Source organism: Gadus macrocephalus, chromosome 2 (assembly GCF_031168955.1).
Source record: "Gadus macrocephalus chromosome 2, ASM3116895v1".
In the NCBI taxonomy this organism is placed as follows: domain Eukaryota; kingdom Metazoa; phylum Chordata; class Actinopteri; order Gadiformes; family Gadidae; genus Gadus; species Gadus macrocephalus.
In genome coordinates this window covers 6540609-6563017 of record NC_082383.1, presented here as the reverse complement: position 1 = coordinate 6563017, position 22409 = coordinate 6540609, and the positions used below count along the sequence as shown (strand labels likewise).

Genomic DNA, 22409 nt, shown 5'->3' with positions numbered 1-22409 from the left:
ATGTTCCACATTCAGGTCGATTTGGAGGGTTTATATGGCTAATGTACAAATGAAAAAAGTAGGGAGAAACGTAGCAGTTAAAATGCGTGTGACCGAGGCGTACGACGGTAGTCAGACAGCAGAGAACACCCCTTGACACTGTGCTCCATGCGCTGGACGTGAACTGTCCCTTTAAGAATTAGGATTTGGGAGTGACGCGGATATGAAAGCTAGTTTATCCTTCTTCTCTTGGCTTTGAAAAAAATATTTCGGTTTACAAGACCAACGGTAGACAGAGAGAAAGTCCGCGGTCAACTACATAACAAGTTGCGGACCAGTGTTGGATAAAAAGACACAACAAACGGGTGTGTTTGGTGGAGTTTAACATCCCGGGATTAGACCATCCTCCGAGTGGTGGGGATAACGTTAACTTGGGAGAAGTTCTTTGTATTCAGGGATAGGCGGATTGGGACGTACACGAATATGGACTGGGGTACGGATCTTTGGGTGAGTTTACTTCATCGGCATAGTTATGCATTCCTACTAATTAGTGTTGTTTGGGAGAAAAATATTTGTGTAAAAGTTAACGCGGCATTCGAAGGCATGTTTTGACGTCCCCAATTATTTTTCGTAAACAGTCCAGAGTGTGCAGCTTTGATGATACTTTCTAATAAACCTTTAAATAAGCATTCTCAGTTCATGTGAAATGTGCCCCTACCTCGCAAAACCCTAGCATTGATATGGTGCAGTGATTTAGATGATCAGAACAGTCAATGTTGTTGTCTGTCCGTGACCATTTATCGTCTTTGCGTGGTTGGAGAAAACATTGCTCAACCATCTGTTGAACCATACGTGTTTAGGTTGAAATGTTTGTTTTAACTGCAGGAACACGAACCATATGTGGACCTCGTTCTCATTGTTTTTCTGACACTGTAGTTGGAGCCTAAATCATTGCAGAATAATTGCCATACCTGGTCACCGCACAGCATTTATGCATTCCAATTCAGATAATGCATTGATCTTTTCAGAAAATGGGGGTTAAGTGTAATCCACTCCAGTGATTAATAGGCAACATATAATAACGTCTCTAGTGTCTATTGATATTTACTTCCATTACGGTCCGATTTGGACACACACACACACACGCGCACGCGCACGCAATCCATATTGTGTAGCTTAAATGGATCACTGCTCTCCCCCTAGGCCTCTTCCCCTGTCCCCTTTCCATGCTCAGTGCATAGGGGACACATCCTTATTAGTTGGCCCTCATTAAATGCACCAAAAAAAGAAAATGCAAACCCCTAAGTCTGTATACATTAAGAATTGGTTAAGGGAGAACAACTATTTGTGTTTCCTTTTAGAATATGGTTACTCCTGCACACTTTTGCGTTATACTTTTGTGTTACACCAAAATGTGTCCTCTTGTCGCTTCAATGGTTCAAGGTACCAGATTAAGATGGTGGAATGTGTGGTAAAGTTCAGCTAAGAAGAATCTTCCTTCAACAGAATGATTTATGGCATCTGTCCACTGCCCGCCTTGACATTAATCCAAGGCTATTTTAAGAACCGCATGTGCATTAGCCCTGCTAGTAAAAGCTAGGGGGCTAAACCTATACCTGGGCCTAAGTATTGCCTGGGTGGGTCTTGCCTATGGGACACTGAAATGGGACTCGGTACTGAAAGTTTGAGAGGTTTAGTATGTTGGTGTCTGCATGTTTTCAAAAGTGCTTCTCCAAACACCAACTGCTATGCTAGAGCTCTGGCTGATTTGAAAACATAGGCAGGAGCTACTGGGGTTGAGTTTGATATCGACAATAGGGCTTGTGGAAATCATATTCTAGTTGTATTTGTAGTCGTGTAATGGTAATGACCACATTCAAAAGTACATTAAATGACTTCTTATTTCTTAGATTATCATTATGCCTGATCTTTTTCTTCGAAGGCGTCTCATAGTGGCATTATGAGTCAGCCACCCTTCCTTGTTTGGATGCCATCATTTCGTCACTAGAACTTGTATGGCAGAAGGTGAGATGAAATGTAGACGTGAATACCTGAGCTTCAGAAGGTATTTGGGAGTACAAAAACATTCCGGTGCGACCGGTTTGTCACCTCTATGAAGATGAAGTTCCACAATGCCCAAAATTGTTAATGTATGACTCAATCAAAATAAATACCTCTGGCATATTGCATTTATTTGCAAAGTGACTGCCTGCATAAAAAATGCAACACGTGGATTTTTTTGTGACCATCCTTTCGTTTTGTTCCTCTTAGAATAACAGTTTTGCCAGGGCGAAGAAATACACCCCATAATAACATTGGTGTAATGTAACGGTACTTAAGTTGGTTCTGTGCTTTACTGGGGTTTTAATATTTGAAGCAACTTTCCCCTTGACTTCACTGCATATATTTTATTTTAACTTTTACTTTTAATGCATTTGCATATGACTCTTTGTTACTGGTTACATAATAAAAAAATTGTGCTAAAGGGATTTTTGGATTATTCAAAAAGGCCTTTGTACTTTTTAGCGTATTGCTGATGTGTGCAACTGCAGATCTGACAGACAAGTTAAGACACATCAAGACCCATAGAATATAAGCTGGAAAATCACAACTGTGAATATTAGCTTGAAAGCTCATCCCAAGGAGCAAATGCCGTTTGTTGATGACTACCGAGGACTATCAAACCATGATGGTAACGGCTCATTTATTTTAGCCGCAGAATGATTTTTACAAATTTTCCCTTAACCCTTATCAGAGCCTCTCTCAACTAAGACCTCTGTATTTTTACCATATTTTTTTAAGTGTGGCTTTCTAGTACTTTATACACCACTGAATAATCATTGCAGAATTATTCCATTAATACCCATGAATCGATGGAATTTATGCAGGTAGTCTAGGTCTAAGGAAAGGATTTAATCAAACAAACCATACTGAAGTAAGAGCCTTAAACATTATTGAAATTAATTCAGTACAATGTGTTAAATAACTTGGTATTATGAGCACTCTATCATGCTCTGATGGATCTGTATTGATCTGAAAATAAATTGGAAGAAAAGAAAAACATGCCCTAACGTACCAGGATTATTTAAACACACACACACACACACACACACACACACACACACACACACACACACACACACACACACACACACACACACACACACACACACACACACACACACACACACACACACACACACACACACACACACACACACACACACCCCAAGATGGGAAGCGAGGTCCCCGAGGCTGTGTTGTGGGAGGGGACGGTTGGGGTTTGGTCTAGCCTTGAGATATCATCTCCAGTGGACTTGTCTGAGCTTGAAGGTGTCATGGAGATCCTAGCCAGGAACAAAGTCGAAAGGAGATGAGGAGACTGTGTGTTGATGTGAGATTGGATAACTGCAGGGGGAGAATACAGCATTTATGAGAGGAGCAGATCCTGCTTCCTCCCAGACTGGCTCTCTGTCGCTTACTCGCTCTCAGATCAGAAAAGTATTTGTGAAATGTTCTGTTCAACACAAGATGCAACCCCAGTTCTTAAAACCCACTACATGTGTGCAATCGGTTGAATATGTGATAGGATGTTTAAGTTCAGGGTCCTATACCGAATACCAGTGGGGTTCTATCAACTTTTTGATAATGTTCATCTCATGATAAGTCTATCATTGTTGCGTTGTTTTTCTTAGGACCAGTATGACATCATCGAAAAACACACACTGTCTGGACTGGACCTGGTGGAGAAGTATGTCAAGTTTGTGAAGGAGAGGACTGAGATAGAACAAAACTATGCAAAGCAACTGAGGTAAGTCTCATTCTTGCCATGCTTCTGCTATAATGGCTGAGTCAAAGGCATTCTTGTGTGTGTGTGTGTGTGTGACTGTGTGTGTGTGTGTGTGTGTGTGTGTGACTGTGTGTTTGTTTGTGTACCTTTTCAATGCTATGCTGTGTTTGGATTCATGCATTTTACTGATCGGTTCATCGTTAATGTATACATTGTTATCTTTGGCTGTGTTATTGCTCAGCGATTTGTGTGTATTTAACATTGTCATGTGTATGCACTAAAGGGCTATTTATGAAATGTATGTGAGGTCATATGACTACTTCTGGGCAGAATCAAACTTGAAACACTGGCCTCATTCTCCAGCAGCAGAGCTGTCTCTGTGCACTGTGAGCTCTCTCTCCCTCCCTATCTTTCCCCCTCCCTCTCTCCCTCTCTCTCTTCTGCTCTCCGAGCAGCAGTCCAGCGTGTCGGCCCACATCTGTTTAGTTTAGCTCTGCTGGAGAGGAAGTGGGAGCAGACTGGCACATGACAGCACAGGATGTGGTGGAAAGGAGAGTGAAACAGGGAAGACTAGAAGAGTAATTGCTGTTTTAACGGAGCCATGCCGGGCCGGTTGTCTGTTGGCCAGGCCGAGTTTGCACCAAATAGAACATGACAACATGGCACCAGATTGGTTAACCGTCATCCATTTTGTCCTGCTTCCCCTGCTTGTTTGTGCCTTCCTTCTCCTCTTTCAGTGTAAATAAAGAATTAATGTGTTCAGTGATCCATTGATTTCCTCTTTTTTCTTTTTCTTCCTCTGCAGGAACTTGTCAAAGAAATATTACCCCAAACGAGGCAGTAAAGATGAGACAGAATGCCGGTGAGCCCCATGAGGATTCCGTTTTTTTTTCTCAAACATTTGACCAGAATTCTGATCGTCTCCCCTTGTCAGAAAACATTATATTGGGACACATTTGATTCTTTTTCTGGTATATTTAATAATACTTTCGATTCACTTCCTCGAATCAGTATCTCCCTGGTTTCGATCCAAATGTTATGTAGATGCTATAGTCTCTCCTCACAGCGTAAAATACTCATGTGCTCATGCACACGTTACGTCACATGGCCCACACAATGCCTTTTCACTTTTCCTTCTTCTTTTCCAATGTTGTGGTATTCCAAGGTCCTGGCCCCATTGTGTGTCTTATCAGCCCTTCCTCCCCCTTGCAGGGTCTCCAGCTTCCAGTCCTTTACGGAGATCCTGAACGAGATGAACGACTACGCTGGCCAGCGAGAGCTGGTGGCGGAGGACATGATGATGAACATATGCATCGAGCTCACCAAATACCTCCAGGAGCTGAAGCAGGAGCGAAAGACGGTGAGCTTGGGGACCGGGGGGGGGGGGGGGAAGAGAGAGAGAGAGGAGCACGATTGAGCGACAAAGGGGGTGCATATTGTTTAGAAGTCCAAGGAAGGACTTAGGCAGGCAGGAAGGAAGCTGCAATCAGTTCCTTATAAGGGTGGGGGCTGTTTTCCTGTCCCGGGGGAGATTTTCAAATGCCGCCGTGTTGACGTGGAGCCGACGTAATGTCTCTGAGCGACGCACTGCTTTTGTTTGTGCTGCTTGCCTTGTTGTTATTGTTTATGCCTATCTGACTCTATCTCAAAACTGCCAACTTTAGCTGGGTCTGCCTCGGCACTCCTGCAGTGAGGCTCGGTGGGTCCTCTAACCAGTTTTCCTCTTTCCTCCCACCTCCCTCCTTCCCTTTCTCCCCCCTCCCTGTCATTACTTTCTCTGCCATCTATTTTTACCCCGTCTACAGTATCTGTTGGAGGCCAAAAAAGCCCAGCAGACTTTGGAGGTCTCCTACAAGCAACTCGACAGTGTGAGTGGAGTCCTATTGGACAGAAAACCTCCCCCTCTCTCTCTCTCTCTCCGTCTCGTAAACCTCTCTCGTCTCCCCCGCCTTAGAGTGAACCATGGCTATATTTATTTGAAGGCCTTATGTTGCCATGCTATTTTGGTTTCTTCACGTGAGATTCATGAACATGAACATGAATGATTATGCGCCGGTCTTCGAATGCCACTGGTCTTTTCTGTCGCGTGTGTCAGTGTCTATGGCAGGGGTCGGCAACCTTTTGTAAATGGCCAATTTTGGTTAGAAATGGGGTGTTGATAGCTGTTTAGGGTTGCATAACATTTTTTCTATAATAGGCTATTTAGTTACTTCAGCAATTAAATAGCCTGTATAGGCTTATCCCACCATTTGAGTTTATGCAATGAATATAGGCAATTTCAATAAAACATAGGCTATTAAACAAGCAGCTTTTTTTATTATTTTGCTGGATGTATCTAACAAGACGTGAGAGGGAAAGCAGGAAAGATCAACTAACCTAGTAGGCCTAGCTCTGCAGTATCACTCCATCTTTATGCAAATGAAATGATTATCCTTGCATCATCGATAACATCAGCCTAACCCTGTTTTTGAAAATGAAACATTCTTTAAAATAACAACACTGGTAAACATTTCTAACAATTATATTTTGACTGTCCGGTTCAGTGCCAAGTTGTCTTGTTGCATTGACTCCCATCAACCCTTGGGACCTGCATGAGCAAAAAACGATATTAGCTCAGGGCCTTTTCTACGAAAAATTGCTATAATGATATGATCAAACCCACCCTAACTTTCTCATCCAGTTTAATGGGATTCCTCCGTCACGTTGCGTGCATGCGTGAATGCGCGCATGCATGTACACGTGTACCCACATGCGTCAGTGTCTATGGTAACAATTCATTCACTTGAGACCTGCATCTGAACATGAACATGAACTGAACGATCACCGGTCTCCCCCCGTGACATACGTGCATGCGTGTATTAGGGGTGGGAATCTCTTGGCACCTCACGGTTCGATTCTGATTATGAGGGCAAACGATTCGATTCTGTAGCCATTATCGAAGCATCTCGATGCAACAATTTTTTTAGGTACATTTCCATGCCTGATTTTCAAAAATATATATATACATCTGGGTTTGCTACTCAGTTTGCTAATCACTTTCTAGTACACTTTTGTGATGATCATTAAAGGTATCAACAGATTAATTTACTTATCTAATATTTCATAAGAGAAAGCTTTTGTCACAAATATGACTTTCTATGAACAATGCAATAATCAATGCAGCTTGCATTATAACACAATATGGAAGCATTCACAAAATTGGTTTCAGTTTTATTTTCTTTCTAATCTTTCTTTTCTATGTCATTAATGGAAAAGCTGCTCTTGAATGAGAAGGAGTTCTTGTGTCTGGCTGTGAGTTTGCGCGCACGCTATGCGTAGGCTGCATCACAATCGTGTCAAGACAAATCAGATTGGCCAATACACACTGAAGATAAATTCAATAATTTTAAAATTACAAAAATTATCCCTCTCTGGCGAACAGAACGTTGCAGCAGGCAATTCAGATTATTAATTTATCTGCATAGAGACAGAATCGTTCTAGCGAGAATCGTGATGCATCGAAGAATCGATTATTTTTTCCCACCCTTAGCGCACATGCGTGAGAGTGTATGGTTACAGATCTTCACTTGAGACCTGCATCATAAATCCATACCCTGGTTTAGCAATCACTGGCATACATAACGCCTCCAAAGCATCCGCTGTCTCGTTTAAGAACAACAACGAGGAATGCTCAACTCACGAATAGTATTTCATACAGAGGCATCGTGGCATGCCAACCCTTTTTTCCTAATAATTTCTTAAACAATGTCTAACCCTGTATCAGAGTAAGAAACGCTTTGAACGAGAGTGGCGGGAAGCAGAGCGGTCGGCCGCGTACGCAGAGAAAACCGACCAGGACATCAACGCCACGAAGGCCGACGTGGGAAAGGTAAGGTCTACAGAAACACCCGTGACCTCTGACCTGGGCGTGGTTTGCGGCTGACCGGGGCTGTGGTGGTTCCCGCACCTGGCATGACCGTGTGTGTGTGTGTGTGTGTGTGTGTGTGTGTGTGTGTGTGTGTGTGTGTGTCTGTGTCTGTGTCTCTGTGTCTCTGTGTCTCTGTGTGTGTGTGTGTGTGTGTGTGTGTGTGTGTGTGTGTGTGTGTGTGTGTGTGTGTGTGTGTGTGTGTGTGTGTGTGTGTGTGTGTGTGTGTGTGTGTGTGTGTGTCATCAGGCTAAGCAGCAGGCCCACATGCGGTCACGGATAGCGGAGGAATGCAAGAACGACTACGCAGCCCAGCTGCAGAAGTGCAACAAGGAGCAGAACCAGTTTTACTTTAACGACATGCCGGTCATTTTTAACGTAAGCGGGGGACGGAAGATTGACACGCGGCTTTACCTTCCCGCTCGTGTCATTCACTGTAATCTGATAGTTTCTGAAATAATAATAATAATAATGCTTAATTATTTTCATTAGAAACTACAAGACATGGATGAGCGGCGAGGGCAGCGGTTAGCCGACGGCTACGTCCTGTTCTCGGACACGGAGAAGCATGTGATGCCCATCATTGACAAGTGCCTGGAGGGCATCCATAAAGCAGGCTGTAATGTTAACCAGAGGAACGTGAGTTGGAGTCTTAAACAAATGGACATAGCGACAATGGAAAACCTTATGTGTGACCTTATGCCAGTGTGACCCCCCCCCCCCCCAAATGATTTATACCGTTCCTTATACCGGTGTTCATTACTCCCTTCTCTTCCTCCTTCTCTTTTTCTCCTACTCTCCCCCGTTTTCGTCCCCCCCTTCTCCTTCTTTGCTTCCTCTTCTGGCTTTGTGTCTTCTAATGTTCTTCTCCATTCTCTTATCTTCTGCCTCTCCTCCTCCTCCTCCTGTTTCGCACGTGTCCATGCGGGTCCCAGGACTCCCTGGCTCTGGTAGAGCAGCACAAGTCTGGTTTCGAGCGCCCGGGAGATATCGAGTTTGAAGACTACAGTCAGGGTATCAACCGCACCTCTTCGGACAGCAGCCTGAGCACGCCCAAGGGGCCCTTGGAACTGCTCGGGAAGAACCGGAACAAGAAATCCTGGCTGCTGAAGAAGAGCAAGGTAGGGTTCTCCGAGTGTACTTAATAATCATTATTATTATTATTAATATGTAGGGACATCCTATGTTTGTTTACCTTTTTTATGCTAGTGCTCACACTTCCACCTTGATGAAGGTGCAGTTAATACCGAGACGAATATCTACAGCGGTGCGTAACCTAGATATTGTCTCAGTTGTTTCTGATTTTCATGTAGGTAGCCCAGTCGCACAGCTTTTGTGTCTGGGCTTTCCTGTTTACCAACGCACACCTTTGCATACCGCAAAGGTGTCATGGTGTGCTCTGGAGATAAAGAGCTGGCAGCCGACAGCGTCACCGACACCATTTGCATTGGTGTGGATGTTATTGACGTGCTACCCCATACATTTAAAATATGATAGAGGTCATGTGTTGTTGCTTGTTTTTCTCAAGAAATCAGTGCACTTGCCCTTTAAGTTTAGTCAATGGAACCATAAGAAGCTGTTGTTCCCTCTTCATCAATGATGGAGAGCATTAAGCAGCCAGTGGGGATTAGGGTAGTGTATGGAGCAGGATGGTGATGGAGTGGTTGACGGTTGAAAGCCCAGGAATGTCCCTTTACTGAGAGCTCTTATGACAGCTCTGTACAGACACACTCACACGCTCAAGATCCTTCTCGTTTTTTTAAAACACGCACCTTGGTACGTGCATGAACCAGCCTTATTTTTACACATACACTGAGATGCACCAAGTTACCCTTCCAGTACAGATCCTCTTGCTCGACTACTATCCTTGGATGTAAACCAATAAGCTAGCCCCTCCCCTCCCCCGCACGCCCCACCCCACCCTCCGTCCAAGCCCCACCCTCCGTCCAAGCCCATAAACAACCTGGACCCTCCTCTCTCTCTGCAGCATGGCATCCGATAGGTCAATCAGCAGTCAACAGTCAACATTCTGCTGGGCTTGTGTTTTCGCCCGGCCCCGTGAACAAACCACATTGAGTTTTTCGTCGACAGGCATCCACAAACACACTGCGTCTATTATGCTGGGCCAGAATTTAGCATTATGTCTGGCGCCACAATGGCATCTCTGTGCCAGCTATCGGTGGATGGACGCAAGGTTTTCGAGGTCACGAACGCTGGCCCGAGTCCACGCGCACGGACGCAGAGTTTCAGGTTGTGAGCAGCTTGTTGTTGCCTTCTCCCTGTGCGCTCGGGACCATGCGAGGCCCCCCCCCCTCTTCGTCCCAAAGCCTGCATCATAACTTTGGGGAGGAAACATTCCTAAGATATGGCCCTGAGCTTCCAGGGTTTGTCCGACATGAAACCCTAGTCACCAGTGGCTGACCACTAACCAGCTAACTCGCACAGCTCTCGCTCTCTCTCTCTTCACCCCCCCCCCCTCGCCCATGTCTGACGTGTCTCGACTCTCGCATGCTGGCTGCGCTGTTCTGTGCACGTTCCTTCCTGTGTGTGTCATCAGTCACGCTGTCTCGACGGGAGGCCATTAGTCTTGCGTGAGCAATGTGTCACGTGTCGCTCTACGCAGACATCCGGCATTCGCTCGGGTCCACTCGGATGGCAGTTCTGCCACCGCTCCCATGTGTGTTTTACTGTTTTGTGATCTCCTTCACCTTAAGTCGTAGTAGAAGTATTATTAGTAGTTGATGCAGCATTGATGAACCATATCGTTGTACTCAAGGACGCTATGCATGATATCTAAGACGCAATACTGGAGTAAATACAAAACGTATCAATAAAATGTGTCATTGAATCATTGAAGGGTTGAAGCGGTAAAAAGAAAGGGGAGGAGAGTTGGATGTATGAGTAGTAGTACTTAGAACTGGCAGGGACTGCCAACACCCCAGCATTCGCAGTATTACCGGCTGATTGCTTCCTTTCAGCCACCTGTGTAATTTAGCCGAATGGCTGAGACCTGCCACCCCCCCCCCCCCTCACCTGTTCTGACCGGGTCGTCAGACGCTGCGTCTGACAGTGATTGATCTCTCTCCTGGAGCTCAGTAGTTGGTGTGGCAGCACAGCCTTTATTCTGTTCCGCACTGGTCGACCAGGGCGTTTTATCATTATCATCAGACCAGGAAAGAAAATGATCCATTCAGCCCAATTCAGATGAAGGGGCTGTTTATGATAACGACATTAACACGCTACCATTACAGCCCCATTGATCCTTCTGTTGCGTATGTAGGTCAGGCAGAGAGAGGGAAAGAGAGTGAGGGAGGCTGGTGTAGGGCCGGCCGTTTGACCAGCTGGGGACATGAAACACACACACACACACACACACACACACACACACACACACACACACACACACACACACACACACACACACACACACACACACACACACACACACACACACACACACACACACACACACACACACACACACACATCTCTCAGAAAATCGAGAGACAATTGAGCTCAGCTAATGAGCCAACCATGGGCTCAACAGATGGAGCTTAACCAGAGAAACGTGCTCGCTACTAGTATCTAGCCTTCCTGCTATGGCCTGTGCCAGGGGCCCGCCGGATCGCCCTGTGTCTGTGTGTCTCGTGAGGTAGAAGCAACAAGGAGGCAGATTAACCTGTGTTTTTGTTGCTATTCGTCTGTTTTTGTCGTCGTTGGCGTTCATGCTCTCCGGGCTTATCCTCTGTGGGTTACTGTCTCCCTGCGTTGGCTACGTGGTGTGAGTGCTTCATGGTGCTGACTGTCTCATTTTTTTTCTTTCCCTTGTTTCCTCTCCTCTCCCCCCCCCCTCTTCCTACGTCCGTCTACTATCGTCCCCACCCCTTACACCCCCCCCATCTACTCACCTGCATTTGTCGGATGTCTTTAACCCCCCCCCCCCCCCCCCCCACCCCCCTAGCTCTCCCCATCAACGATCCTCCCCTCCAGCAATCCTCCGACCCCCTCACCCTCTAACGGAGCCCCCTCCCCAAAGTTTGGCCGGGACCCCCTGTCGTACTGTTTGAAGGAGATCAATAAGACAGTCAAACCCAGAATATCGTCCTTCCGGACCCTCCGCAGATCGGTGAGTCCACCCAGGTGGTAGGTCGCGGCTCGTGTGTGTGAGTGCTGTTTACACACCCCAGCGGCAGGGAATAAACATGGACAAATATTTATGGCTTTATACGGCGCAAAATGTCAACCAGACCCTGTTTGGCCCCAGGAATTGCTCTAGCCATAAATTAATCAAAAAAAGATATTAGACTTATTTTTCTATGAATTTTAGAAGTTACTCACTCTTAACACATCCTTACTGCAATGAAACTTTAGAGACCGTAGCCTCAGTCTCGCCCACTGCTTATCCTCATAGCTTGTGCTGGCGGTGTAACTGCACGACCACAACACAACACTGTGTTATGTGGCCTGTTGCCAGTCGTCTTGCTTGTAGTGAGGGGTGTTGCCACCTGTTGGTGAAACAATGGAACAGCTCTTTACTGCTCTCCTATAACGTATATATGTCTTGAACGTGGGATTTATTTTGTAACACACCGTCAATGTTTAAATGTATGGGCGGGGGAAAAAGGACATTGGTTTGGCACCAGCTCACTGTTCAAAATCATTCAAAATCACCTTCTAGGCCGAGTGTGAACGTTCTCGTAAGACTCCCATTTGAGTCGGTCAGATGAGCGCTGAATCTCTGGGCTGAACCAAAACCTGAGGCCTGTTGTTTTTTGTTGGTGTTCTGTGGGGGTGCGTGGGGGGTTGTTTCTGTCACCTTGGTTACTGAGATGGGAAACAGTTGCCCTGGGCACCCGCTTGACTTCCTGTGTACTACGCAGCCCACGGTGACGGAGGACTTCGGCCACCTCCCTCCTGAGCAGCGGCGGAAGCGGTTACAAAAGAAACGCGACGAGATTGCCAAAGAGCTGCAGAAGGAAGTGGATCAGAGGTGTTTATTTGTGTGGTCATGATTTTTTCTACTTTATTTTTTTAGGTTGAGTGTGTGGGTGCATCTGCATCATTGTCTACTTTGCTGTTGTCCTCTTTCTTTCCTATTATAACCACCACGTTTGCAATCACACTGCATTAACGTGTGTGTGTGTGTGTGTGTGTGTGTGTGTGTGTGTGTGTGTGTGTGTGTGTGTGTGTGTGTGTGTGTGTGTGTGTGTGTGTGTGTGTGTGTGTGTGTGTGTGTGTGTGTGTGTGTGTGCGTCAAACCCCTGTGTGTGTGCATGTTTACCTGGTGCTGCCATCCCCAGGGAATCTTGTTCCCCACTGAGCACCTCATCTCCACCAACCTGACTCCATCTCTCTCTTTCTCACACTCTCCAACCTATCTCTCACCGTTACTCTCTCTCTCTCCCCACCGCTATACCAGTGAGGCCCTGGAGAAGATGAGGGATGTCTATGAGAAGAATCCCCAGATGGGAGACCCAGCCAGCTTAGCCCCCCAGAACAGCCAGACGGCCCAGAACATTGAGAGGCTCAGAGGGGAGCTGGCCAAGTATGAGGTACGGCCACCCTGCCTTTGTTTTGTATGAGGGCTCATTGCAGACAATATTAAAGCGCCATTGTGCATTGACAGATGTGGTTATTTGTTGGGTGAGGGGCAGAAATACAAGAATTTGAGGATGTTTTACCGGTTAACTGCATACATTGTCGGTTTTGTTTCTATCCTGCTTTCTCTCATTTGCTTGCTCCATCTTATGTTTCCGTATTTTCTATCTTGTTTAACACACACACACACACACACACACACACACACACACACACACACACACACACACACACACACACACACACACACACACACACACACACACACACACACACACACACACACACACACACCTTACAGACTTGGGTAGCAGAAGCAGGGGTCCGTGGGAGCCGGCTGCAGCAACGATCCCAGTCATTCAACAACAACGGCGCTCATGATGTATACAGGTATGAACGCTGCTGTCCACGTGCTACTCTTCCCCGTGAGATTATGACACACACTCACACACTCGCTCACTCATTTACGGCGATATAGCCATTAAAGAGGTAGCAATTTGTTATTATATTATAACTCAATGTGACGTACAATGATATATGTGAAGTGCAGAGGCTTAACTTTGAATTGACCCACAAGTTGAACATCGTCAGCGTTTGGTTCCCATGCATTCTACATTTCCTGTGCCTAAAGCGCTCGGGGAAATGTCGGTAAAATGTGAGAATGTCGATCCCTTTCTAATAGTTTGGAATGTGTGTATTGTTATGTTGCTGCCTTGTGGCTTTTAAAGTCTCTCTCTCTCTTTCTCTCTTTCTCTCTTCCCTCCCCCTCCCAGCTGTTTCCGGGAGTTCCCTTTTTTCTTTCAGAGAGTAGGAGAGGCGAGTCACAGCAAGGGGTGGCTGTGACTCAGCCCGGTTGGAAACAAAGTGCTTTCACATAGTGTCCTGTTCGACTCTAACGAACGTCCCTTCTTTGCCCTCAAGCCCTGACGGAGCCCAGTCTGACGAAGGCACGCCTGACCACTCCCAAGCCATCTACGCAGAGTTCGATGACGACTTTGAGGAGGAGGAGGAGGAGGAGGTGGAGGAGGAAGAGCCGACCGTTGCTATCGGAAATTGCACAGCCATGTACAACTTTCCTGGTATGTCACTCCTGGAGTCACCATCCATCTTTTATTTCTTAATGTATGTGTATTCCCTTGGACGGATCATGTTAGCCAAAGTACTTTAAAGAGCAGGTGGACCCAAAATCACATTTTCTTTGTTTTAAACGTAGTAATTCGTCAACATGGTTTTCTATGCCATTTCATCACCGTTACTGAAATAAGTCAATTTTTCAGGAAATAGTGGTAAGATCCTATGTTTTTGCCATTCTCCTTAAACACTGAGTGAATGTTCCAATCCGCTGTGAAAGCAGGTGCCGTTCTTTTCCTGACGTCAGAATACCCTTTTTCCGAGGTAGTCTGACGTCACGACCAAGAGGCGGTGATGGTGCGGTTTGTGTGGATGTGTGGAGCTTTGTCTAGGCAGCGGTTGACTGCGCTGTCTCGAGAAAGATGGGCTTTTCTGACACTTATTTTATAACGCCGCGGTGTTTGTGTGAATGGTGATGGTGGTCTGAGAAGCGATGTATTTAATGTCCGCGTCCGACTAAGGGTTAGGCTTCCCAGATTGTAATGTTTCCCTGGCAAGTTGTTGTGGATGCCACGGTCCATTCGGGACCCTGACATCCTAAATGGTGTACAGCCCATCCCATATTAATTTTTTGCTATGTCTCTTGTGTCGCAGGGGCCAGCGAAGGGACCATCTCCATGCAGGAGGGCGAGGTGTTGGACGTAGTGGAGGAGGACAAGGGAGACGGGTGGACCCGCGTGCGACGGACCAACGGCGACGAAGGCTACATTCCCACCTCCTACGTCTCCATCGCCCTCAACAAATGAGGGTTTTCACCTTCAGGGGGGAAAAAGCTGTCTGCTGAAGAACGAGCATTTTTGGAATACAGGGCTACACGGGATCGACCCCTACCTCCCTTCCACCCCCTCCCATCGTCGACACGGGAGGAGTGGACGGTACAGTACAGCTTGTGGGTGGGACCACGGCGGATGGGAACGGGATGGTCATAAGAGGCACAGGGAATGGGAGTGTTTTGGAAGTGCGTTGCACTGCCATACAGGGAGAGAAATGGATGGTGCAGAACGCAATGTCCCTACGGAAACGCTTATGAAAGGGAATAAAAACAAACCGCGGACCCCCCCCCCCCCCCTCGTCATGTAATATTAACCCCCCTTTAACCCGAGATATACGGAGCAACTTAAGCCACGTGTGTCTGTACGGCGTTTTTCTTGCTTTGCGTCTCGGCTGTGCGAACACGGTCAGGCCCAGCGAAGGGTGACGCAGGCGCCTCCGAGGTCGAGAGGAAAGGTGTACAACGTCAGGGTGCCGGAGCTCAGCTCGGGGGCCCCCAAAACGAGAAGGGAGTCGGATTCTAAACGAGAGAAGAGGAGCAGAACGGGAAACATGGGATTACTTTATACTGTGGGGTTCACACCAAGACTTTAAAGAGTTTCCTCGTCGACGACTCAGTCATCAAAATCAAATTTGGCTTTATTGTCCCCATCTTCCGTCATCCAAAATGTGGTTTGAAACACAGCATATTTAAATCACTAAAAGTGTGTTATTTATTGCTATGCGTGTGTGTGAGCATTAATGGCAGTAAAGTAACTTTGCTGCTACCTGTGCGTTTTGCTTTCGCAGACCACATTATAAAGTAACAATTCACCATATACTTTCCAGTGTCATCAACGACATCACACACACAAGAATGAGACTGCATCCCTCCCCCCAGGCTTCTATAGGGTTCCAGATTGTTTGTTTATACTAAAAAAGGATAATTTATTAGGAGTGTGTATATTGTTGTGAAATAAGAGATTCCAGTTTAACAGGAAAGTCTGTCTGTTAGTGTTGAGGATGTTGTTACACTTTTCTTCTCTCCTTGCACACACATTTGCGAGTTGTCTTGAGGCGATCGTATTTATGTCATAAATAATATATTTTAGCCATCAACAACACCACTATTGTCTTATTTTCATTTTTTTTAATAACCGAGACTGCTATGAATAAAGAATTGTACCTTTGTCAAAAGATTACTTATTTTGCCATAAAGGTGCATGTATGTTTAGTTTGTCTTTGCTTCACTAAATGTTTTATGTTGTGTTTTTTGTGCATTGCAGTTGGTCTAACTGACTTATATCTATATTGTGTTGTCATAGTTTTATGTTGCTGTTTGACATTGTGCCTTTCTGGTTAAAAGCATTTTGTATATCTCACATTTACATTCGTTTTTTTTTTTTTAAGATTTAATAAATGTGGAGCACATTTCATGGTCGTAAATGGCTATACAAATTATTTGGGATTTATAAAAAATATTAATTTGTTGAACGGTAATACACTTTGTGGTCTGAACATACATCTCATGGCCAGCAGGTGACAGTGTTGCCACTGTTAAAGCCGTTTCTAAAGCCTTGTGGACCCATCTCCCATCTGCGATTACATTTTCATTACTTGTTTGAATACGTGATTGAAACCCACTCACTCAAAAAATATTCTTTATAATGGCCCCCTAAATCACACTACCCATCTGCTTTGCCCCTTACAAACTATTTAATCCACAATTCATTCAGCTCTCTCACCAAAACAAGGCCTGGTTTTGGACCATTGTGCCCATTTTATTTATATATATTTTTTCGAGAGGAAAGGTTAAATCAATAGAGGATGTATCACCTTGTATTGCGAACTGCACCTCTCCGTATGAGGCAGTGAGAGGGGAGGGCGATTAAGTGAAGTTGCCACCGAACGACCGGCTAGTCGATGGGGGGGCTATCAGCATCTGTATGCAAAGCCATTAGTCTCACCGTATGTTAAAGGTCAGCTGTCTTTTTTTTTTTTTCTCCATCAGATCGCTCCTTTCTAGCCAACATGATATGCTTTGTCCAGCGTGTCCAGCCTAGCTATGTGGGTGCGTGAGAAGGTGGCGATAACGCTTACCGCTTGGCTGTCTTATGACCTTCTATTTGTGCTCGCAAAATGTATCTTTCGTGCGTCACAACAGGATTAAAGATGGGAGTTGCTCCAGTGGTTCGGAAAGCGCGGGTTTAGGAAAGTGTCTCTCTCACTTTCTCGACCCCTACTGCTCTCTGCTGCCCTCTCTCTTTCTCCCTCCTTCCCTATTTCTCTCTCTCTCTCTCTCTCTCTCTCTCTCTCTCTCTCTCTCTCTCTCTCTCTCTCTCTCTCTCTCTCTCTAAGAGATTCCATAGTTATTTCCCAGCTGTGAGAAATCTCCATATCGGAAACAATTTTATTTTGTATAATGGCTGTTTTGATTGACAGCATAATATGGGATTTGGATGTTTGACACGGTCCAGTGGTCAAACTCTAGCTTGTCGTCACCCCTAGATTTAAACAGTTATATATGCATGCATTCATCCATGCATTAGAATCCACCTCCAACTGATACATTGGAGGAATACCGCTTTTCAAAGTGAAACCGCTGTTCAATTAATTAAACCTCCACCTCGTTTACTCAACTTCGATACGTTAATCCATTAAGCTTTCACTGGTTCGTCCTCCACGTGGGTTGGTTTCTCTGCCTCTAGATAAGTCGGTAGCCTATAGGATTGTGTAAACGAGCCTTCCAGTGTGTTATTGGCTGCTGTGTACTTTTATAGCTGAGACGACGACGTGGGGGGGTATAGGCCAACATGGACGTTTTCTTTAGTTGTCTTTCCGGCACCATGGTTACAGAAAGTGGTTGAAATTGTATTGAGCATTTCAGACCAATAATCCATGGAATTTCGTTTTGTTTTTGTCACTACTGTTTACATTTTCCCCTCGGTGCTCATGGCCAGAAACCTTGATGATGGTGTGCGGCCATTTGCCCGCCAGTTCGGCTATATAACAGTTAAGGCTATTATTGACGAATGAATCTGTTAGACAACAAGCCCTGGCCGAACCTTAAATTTTGCATTATCTGGCGGTCACTGTGAGGCTTGGAGTAATGTATCTCTGTCTTATTCTCTCTTTCTTTCTTTATTTTTCCCTGTCTCCCTCTCTGCCCCTCTCTGTCTTCCGTGTCTTCTCTCTCTCTCTCTCTCTCTCTCTCTCTCTCTCTCTCTCTCTAGCCGTCTCGTATTATGGTGTGCGGTGCTACAAAATAAGCAATTATTTCTCTGCCTGCTGCACCAGAGGTGATTAAAGATTTAGGGACTTGTTCTTCTAACGGTAGCTGCAGGAAAGAGGGGGTGATGGGGTGAAGTTTATATCTAGTTGTGTGTGTGTGGGGGTGTGTTTGTGTGGCAGTGTGTGTGTGTTTGTGTGTGTATGTGTGTGTGGTCTCCTTAGTAACTGTTGCTTGGGAGGACAAAACCACCAGAGGTTTCTACAATTTGTTGGATAATTTGTTTGATAATCGATAGCTGTGTTCCTGAATGAAATTACACGTTGCACTATTCATGTGTATGACTCGCACACAGGGTGAAGTGTTGACAGCACATGCATTCAAGATGATTTGATTCATCCAGGATGAATCACCAATTTGGCCAACGTTTAAACATTACCAGCCACTGGTCACCACTTGGGGGTAATGGATTAATTGAATCAATCCTGGCTCAATTACCTTTGGGTTGGGGTTTGCAATTCATCAACCAAAAGTGATTATTGTGGAGCCATTAGATTATAAGTGTAAAAAAATATTTTAATCCTTTTATTTTTTTCTGTACAGTGACTTCATTCGCATTTGCATATATTTGTAGTCAACAGACCACTTGATGATGTTTTAAATGACCACACATACGGCTTAATGAATTAGTCGCTAACACTTGACAATAATGATACATTAATTAACCAGTTATTAATATAAGTTAATGCAGTAATAATAATTACCATTGCACAACCATGGTCTAGTAATCATCATAATTTATTAATGGTGTTCATGCCTACACCTACCTCTAACCCTCTACCCCTAAACCTAACCCCTATGCTAATTACTGCTTATTACTGCATTAACTGATGTTAATTAATGGTTAACCAATGTATTTCAGAGCATTTCAATCGAACTGCAGTCGGGAGAGAATCGATGACTTTGTAGTTACTGTGTCTCACACTCTCTGATCGCCTCTGCCTACCGCCAGCAATCTACAAGGAGGCAGATTCACCACACATTCTTCTCTGATCTCTCCCGCTGCGTTCACACAAAACCCATATGTTTATTTCACAGGGATTATTCTAATTGTGCTGCAAATTTATGCGTGATTAATAAGCTGTCGAGCCGATGCTTTGAAAGACAGCCGGTCAAATAACACAAGCAAGTGTTTCTCATAAGACAGTGGCCGGTGACAGGGGAGAGCTCATCTGGCTAGCGGGTGCACACACACACACACACACACACACACACACACACACACACACACCCACACGACCGCACACACACACACACACACGACCGCACACACACACACGACCGCACTCACCCACACACATATACACATACACACGAACGCACACACCCACACACATACAAACACATACGTGTACACCTACATACACACACCACACACACACACACACACACACACACACACACACACACACACACACACACACACACACACACACACAAATGCACACATATTTACTGTGTGAATGGCATGCTGGAGACGTGCACAATGACGATGGGGGATCTACAACAGTAAAAGATGGTAATAGCATGTTGTTTGAAACGAGTTGCATTCAAATCCTGTATAAATAATTCCATTTCACGGTTGAGGTCTATAAATTGAGGACTGTTGACAAGGAACATGCTAGGAGTATTTTAATGACCAGATCCCACAAAAACACTTGAGAGCGAAGGATCTGTACATTTCTCTGTTTACCATGATGGAGATTTAATCACCCTTTCATGCTCCACGCTGTGACAGCCGGCAACATATTAAATGCTGAACGGCTGCGTTGGAACAGGTGAAGTAAATCGCAAAACAGATGAATGGTTTATCAATCTCGTGTCAGCATGGGGCCCTGCCGCCAAGGTGGTGGTGGTGGTGGTGGGAGGGGCCAGCCGGGGTTGAATTGTGTTCTTTAAATAGCTCTGATTAATTCATGCATTTTAATTGCAAGGGCTCTCTCCCCCAGCCCCCTCTGTTTCTTTCCCTCTCTCTTTTCCTCTTTGTTTCACTCTTGCCCCGTTAATCTCTCTCTCTCTCTCTCTCTCTCTCTCTCTCTCTCTCCCCCTCTCTCTCATCAAGCCCCCTCTCTCTCTCTCTCTCTCTCTCTCTCTCTCTCTCTCTCTCTCTCTCTCTCTCTCTCTCTCTCTCTCTCTCTCTCTCTCTCCCCCTCTCTCTCATCAAGCCCCCTCTGTTTCTCTCTCTCTCTCTCTCTCTCTCTCTCTCTCTCTCTCCCCCTCTCTCATCCTCTGCCAGACACTGTGGGAGTCTGTGCCTGATCGAGGGAACACCTGCCACTGGGTATAGCTGAACACCATGACGGTCCCCCACCATTCATCCTGTGGTTCTACAGGTAATTATGCAACACAGCCACCTAAGATACTCTTACCACATTTGCTTTTAGGGCAGCTTGAGTGACAGAGAGTGAAATGCATAATATTGTGCTCAAGGTCCTCACTTGGCTGAAAGGAATGATGATATTCTTTCCTCAACATTCACATAAGCATACACACACAAACACACTCTCACACACACACACACACACACACACACACACACACACACACACACACACACACACACACACACACACACACACACACACACACACACACACATGGGCACACACACATGGGCACACACACACGAACATACACAAATGCGCACACACTTGCACACAAACAAATACAACATATACATTCACCTTCATCCAGAACTTTGCCGTTTCTCCCTTTTGCCCCATTAAGGCTGTTTCAGTCCTGTTGCATCAGCCTCTTCCTGCCTCTTTGTAGTAATTGATGTAAAACTATTCTCAGCTCACATAAGTTTCTCTTATTGTCCCTTGCGTTGATTTGCATCACTGGGAGCTCAACTTCCCAGCTTGAATCGGGCCATTTTCACATTATTCCCCATTGTTCCCCAATTACATATTCATGTTGGCAAATTGCAATTCTCAAACTCCTTTCAGTGAACGAGCAGTGATTAGGAAACCCCTCCAATGCATTTTTGTAATTTATTTTTGAGGCCAACGGCTTTGCTCGGCATGAGCTCCACCCTGTCTATCTCTGAATGGGTCCAGTTTCCTTCTGCCGTTGCTTCTTATTATTCCACATTGTCTATTTTCCCTTTTCCCCAGCACTAAAAGGTGCAGTAGGTACGTGAAGCTATAATTTGAGTGGGATTTGTTAGAAATGCCGTAGCTCTACCGTCAGATACTAGAGAGCGAAATTATCTGAGAGAGAATATCAGTCCTGGTTGGCTGTGCCTGCCTCTGAAAAACGAGACAATTTTTATTTGAACACAGCTCCCTGCTCGTTTCTGACCAATCAGGGCATCTCTTCGCTGATTGGCTAGTGGAATCCATCTTGCCTTATTCTACTGAATGATTGTCAATGGTAGAAAAACGTTCGGAGGGAGGGGAGCTTTTTATTCGGTGTTGTTTATTTGCACTATCTTGCTCTCTTCTGCTCTCCTTTCACCACTCTCAAATCATACCTACCGCTGCTTTAATATATTTAAAATATAAACATGTATTTTCTGCCTGAAACAAGGGAAACCGTGCCTGTATTTAACCTTGCTCGCTGACCCCCAACAAAACAAAAGGAGAAAACAACAAAAAAGGATATTTCATTGAGCGTCCTGACGTAGCATTGTATATTACCGCCCTTAAAGCGACGCGTATGGATTGGGCCCTTGGCTGACATTGGCTGGCCTTACCCACCTGCGTCAGCCTGCTTGGTAATGCAGGACAGCCCACGGTGATTGATGAGCAGGGGAGGAGAGAGGAAATCTATCCCCAGGCTGGAGTGTGGCCCTGGGTGATGGATGGCCTCTCCGGGGTCTCTGCGGGAGCGATGGGTCAGGGGGGGCTTTGGAGCTCCCAGAGCCGAGGAGGAGGAAGAGGAGGAGGAGGAGGGAGGAGGAGGAGGAAGAAGGAGGAGGAGGAGGAGGAAGAGGAAGAGGAGGAGGAGGGAGGAGGAGGAGGAGG

General features: G+C 45.5%; 1 protein-coding gene across 2 annotated transcripts; it reads left to right on the top strand.

The window, feature by feature from the left end:
• The first annotated feature begins 110 nt into the window (after nucleotides 1-110).
• On the top strand, nucleotides 111-16586 carry LOC132446849 (cdc42-interacting protein 4 homolog). Of its 2 annotated transcripts, XM_060037390.1 has the most exons (15): nucleotides 111-486; nucleotides 3675-3790; nucleotides 4575-4631; nucleotides 4982-5129; nucleotides 5575-5637; nucleotides 7533-7637; nucleotides 7923-8051; nucleotides 8166-8312; nucleotides 8609-8794; nucleotides 11635-11799; nucleotides 12554-12663; nucleotides 13093-13225; nucleotides 13573-13661; nucleotides 14193-14350; nucleotides 14997-16586. In XM_060037390.1, the coding sequence occupies exons 1-15, from the start codon at nucleotides 463-465 to the stop codon at nucleotides 15146-15148; spliced, it is 1782 nt and encodes a 593-aa protein (XP_059893373.1). In that variant the 5' UTR covers nucleotides 111-462; the 3' UTR covers nucleotides 15149-16586. The 2 variants fall into 2 exon arrangements, with proteins under 2 accessions (XP_059893373.1, XP_059893382.1); XM_060037399.1 differs by lacking the exon at nucleotides 11635-11799.
• Nucleotides 16587-22409: the final 5823 nt, after the last annotated feature.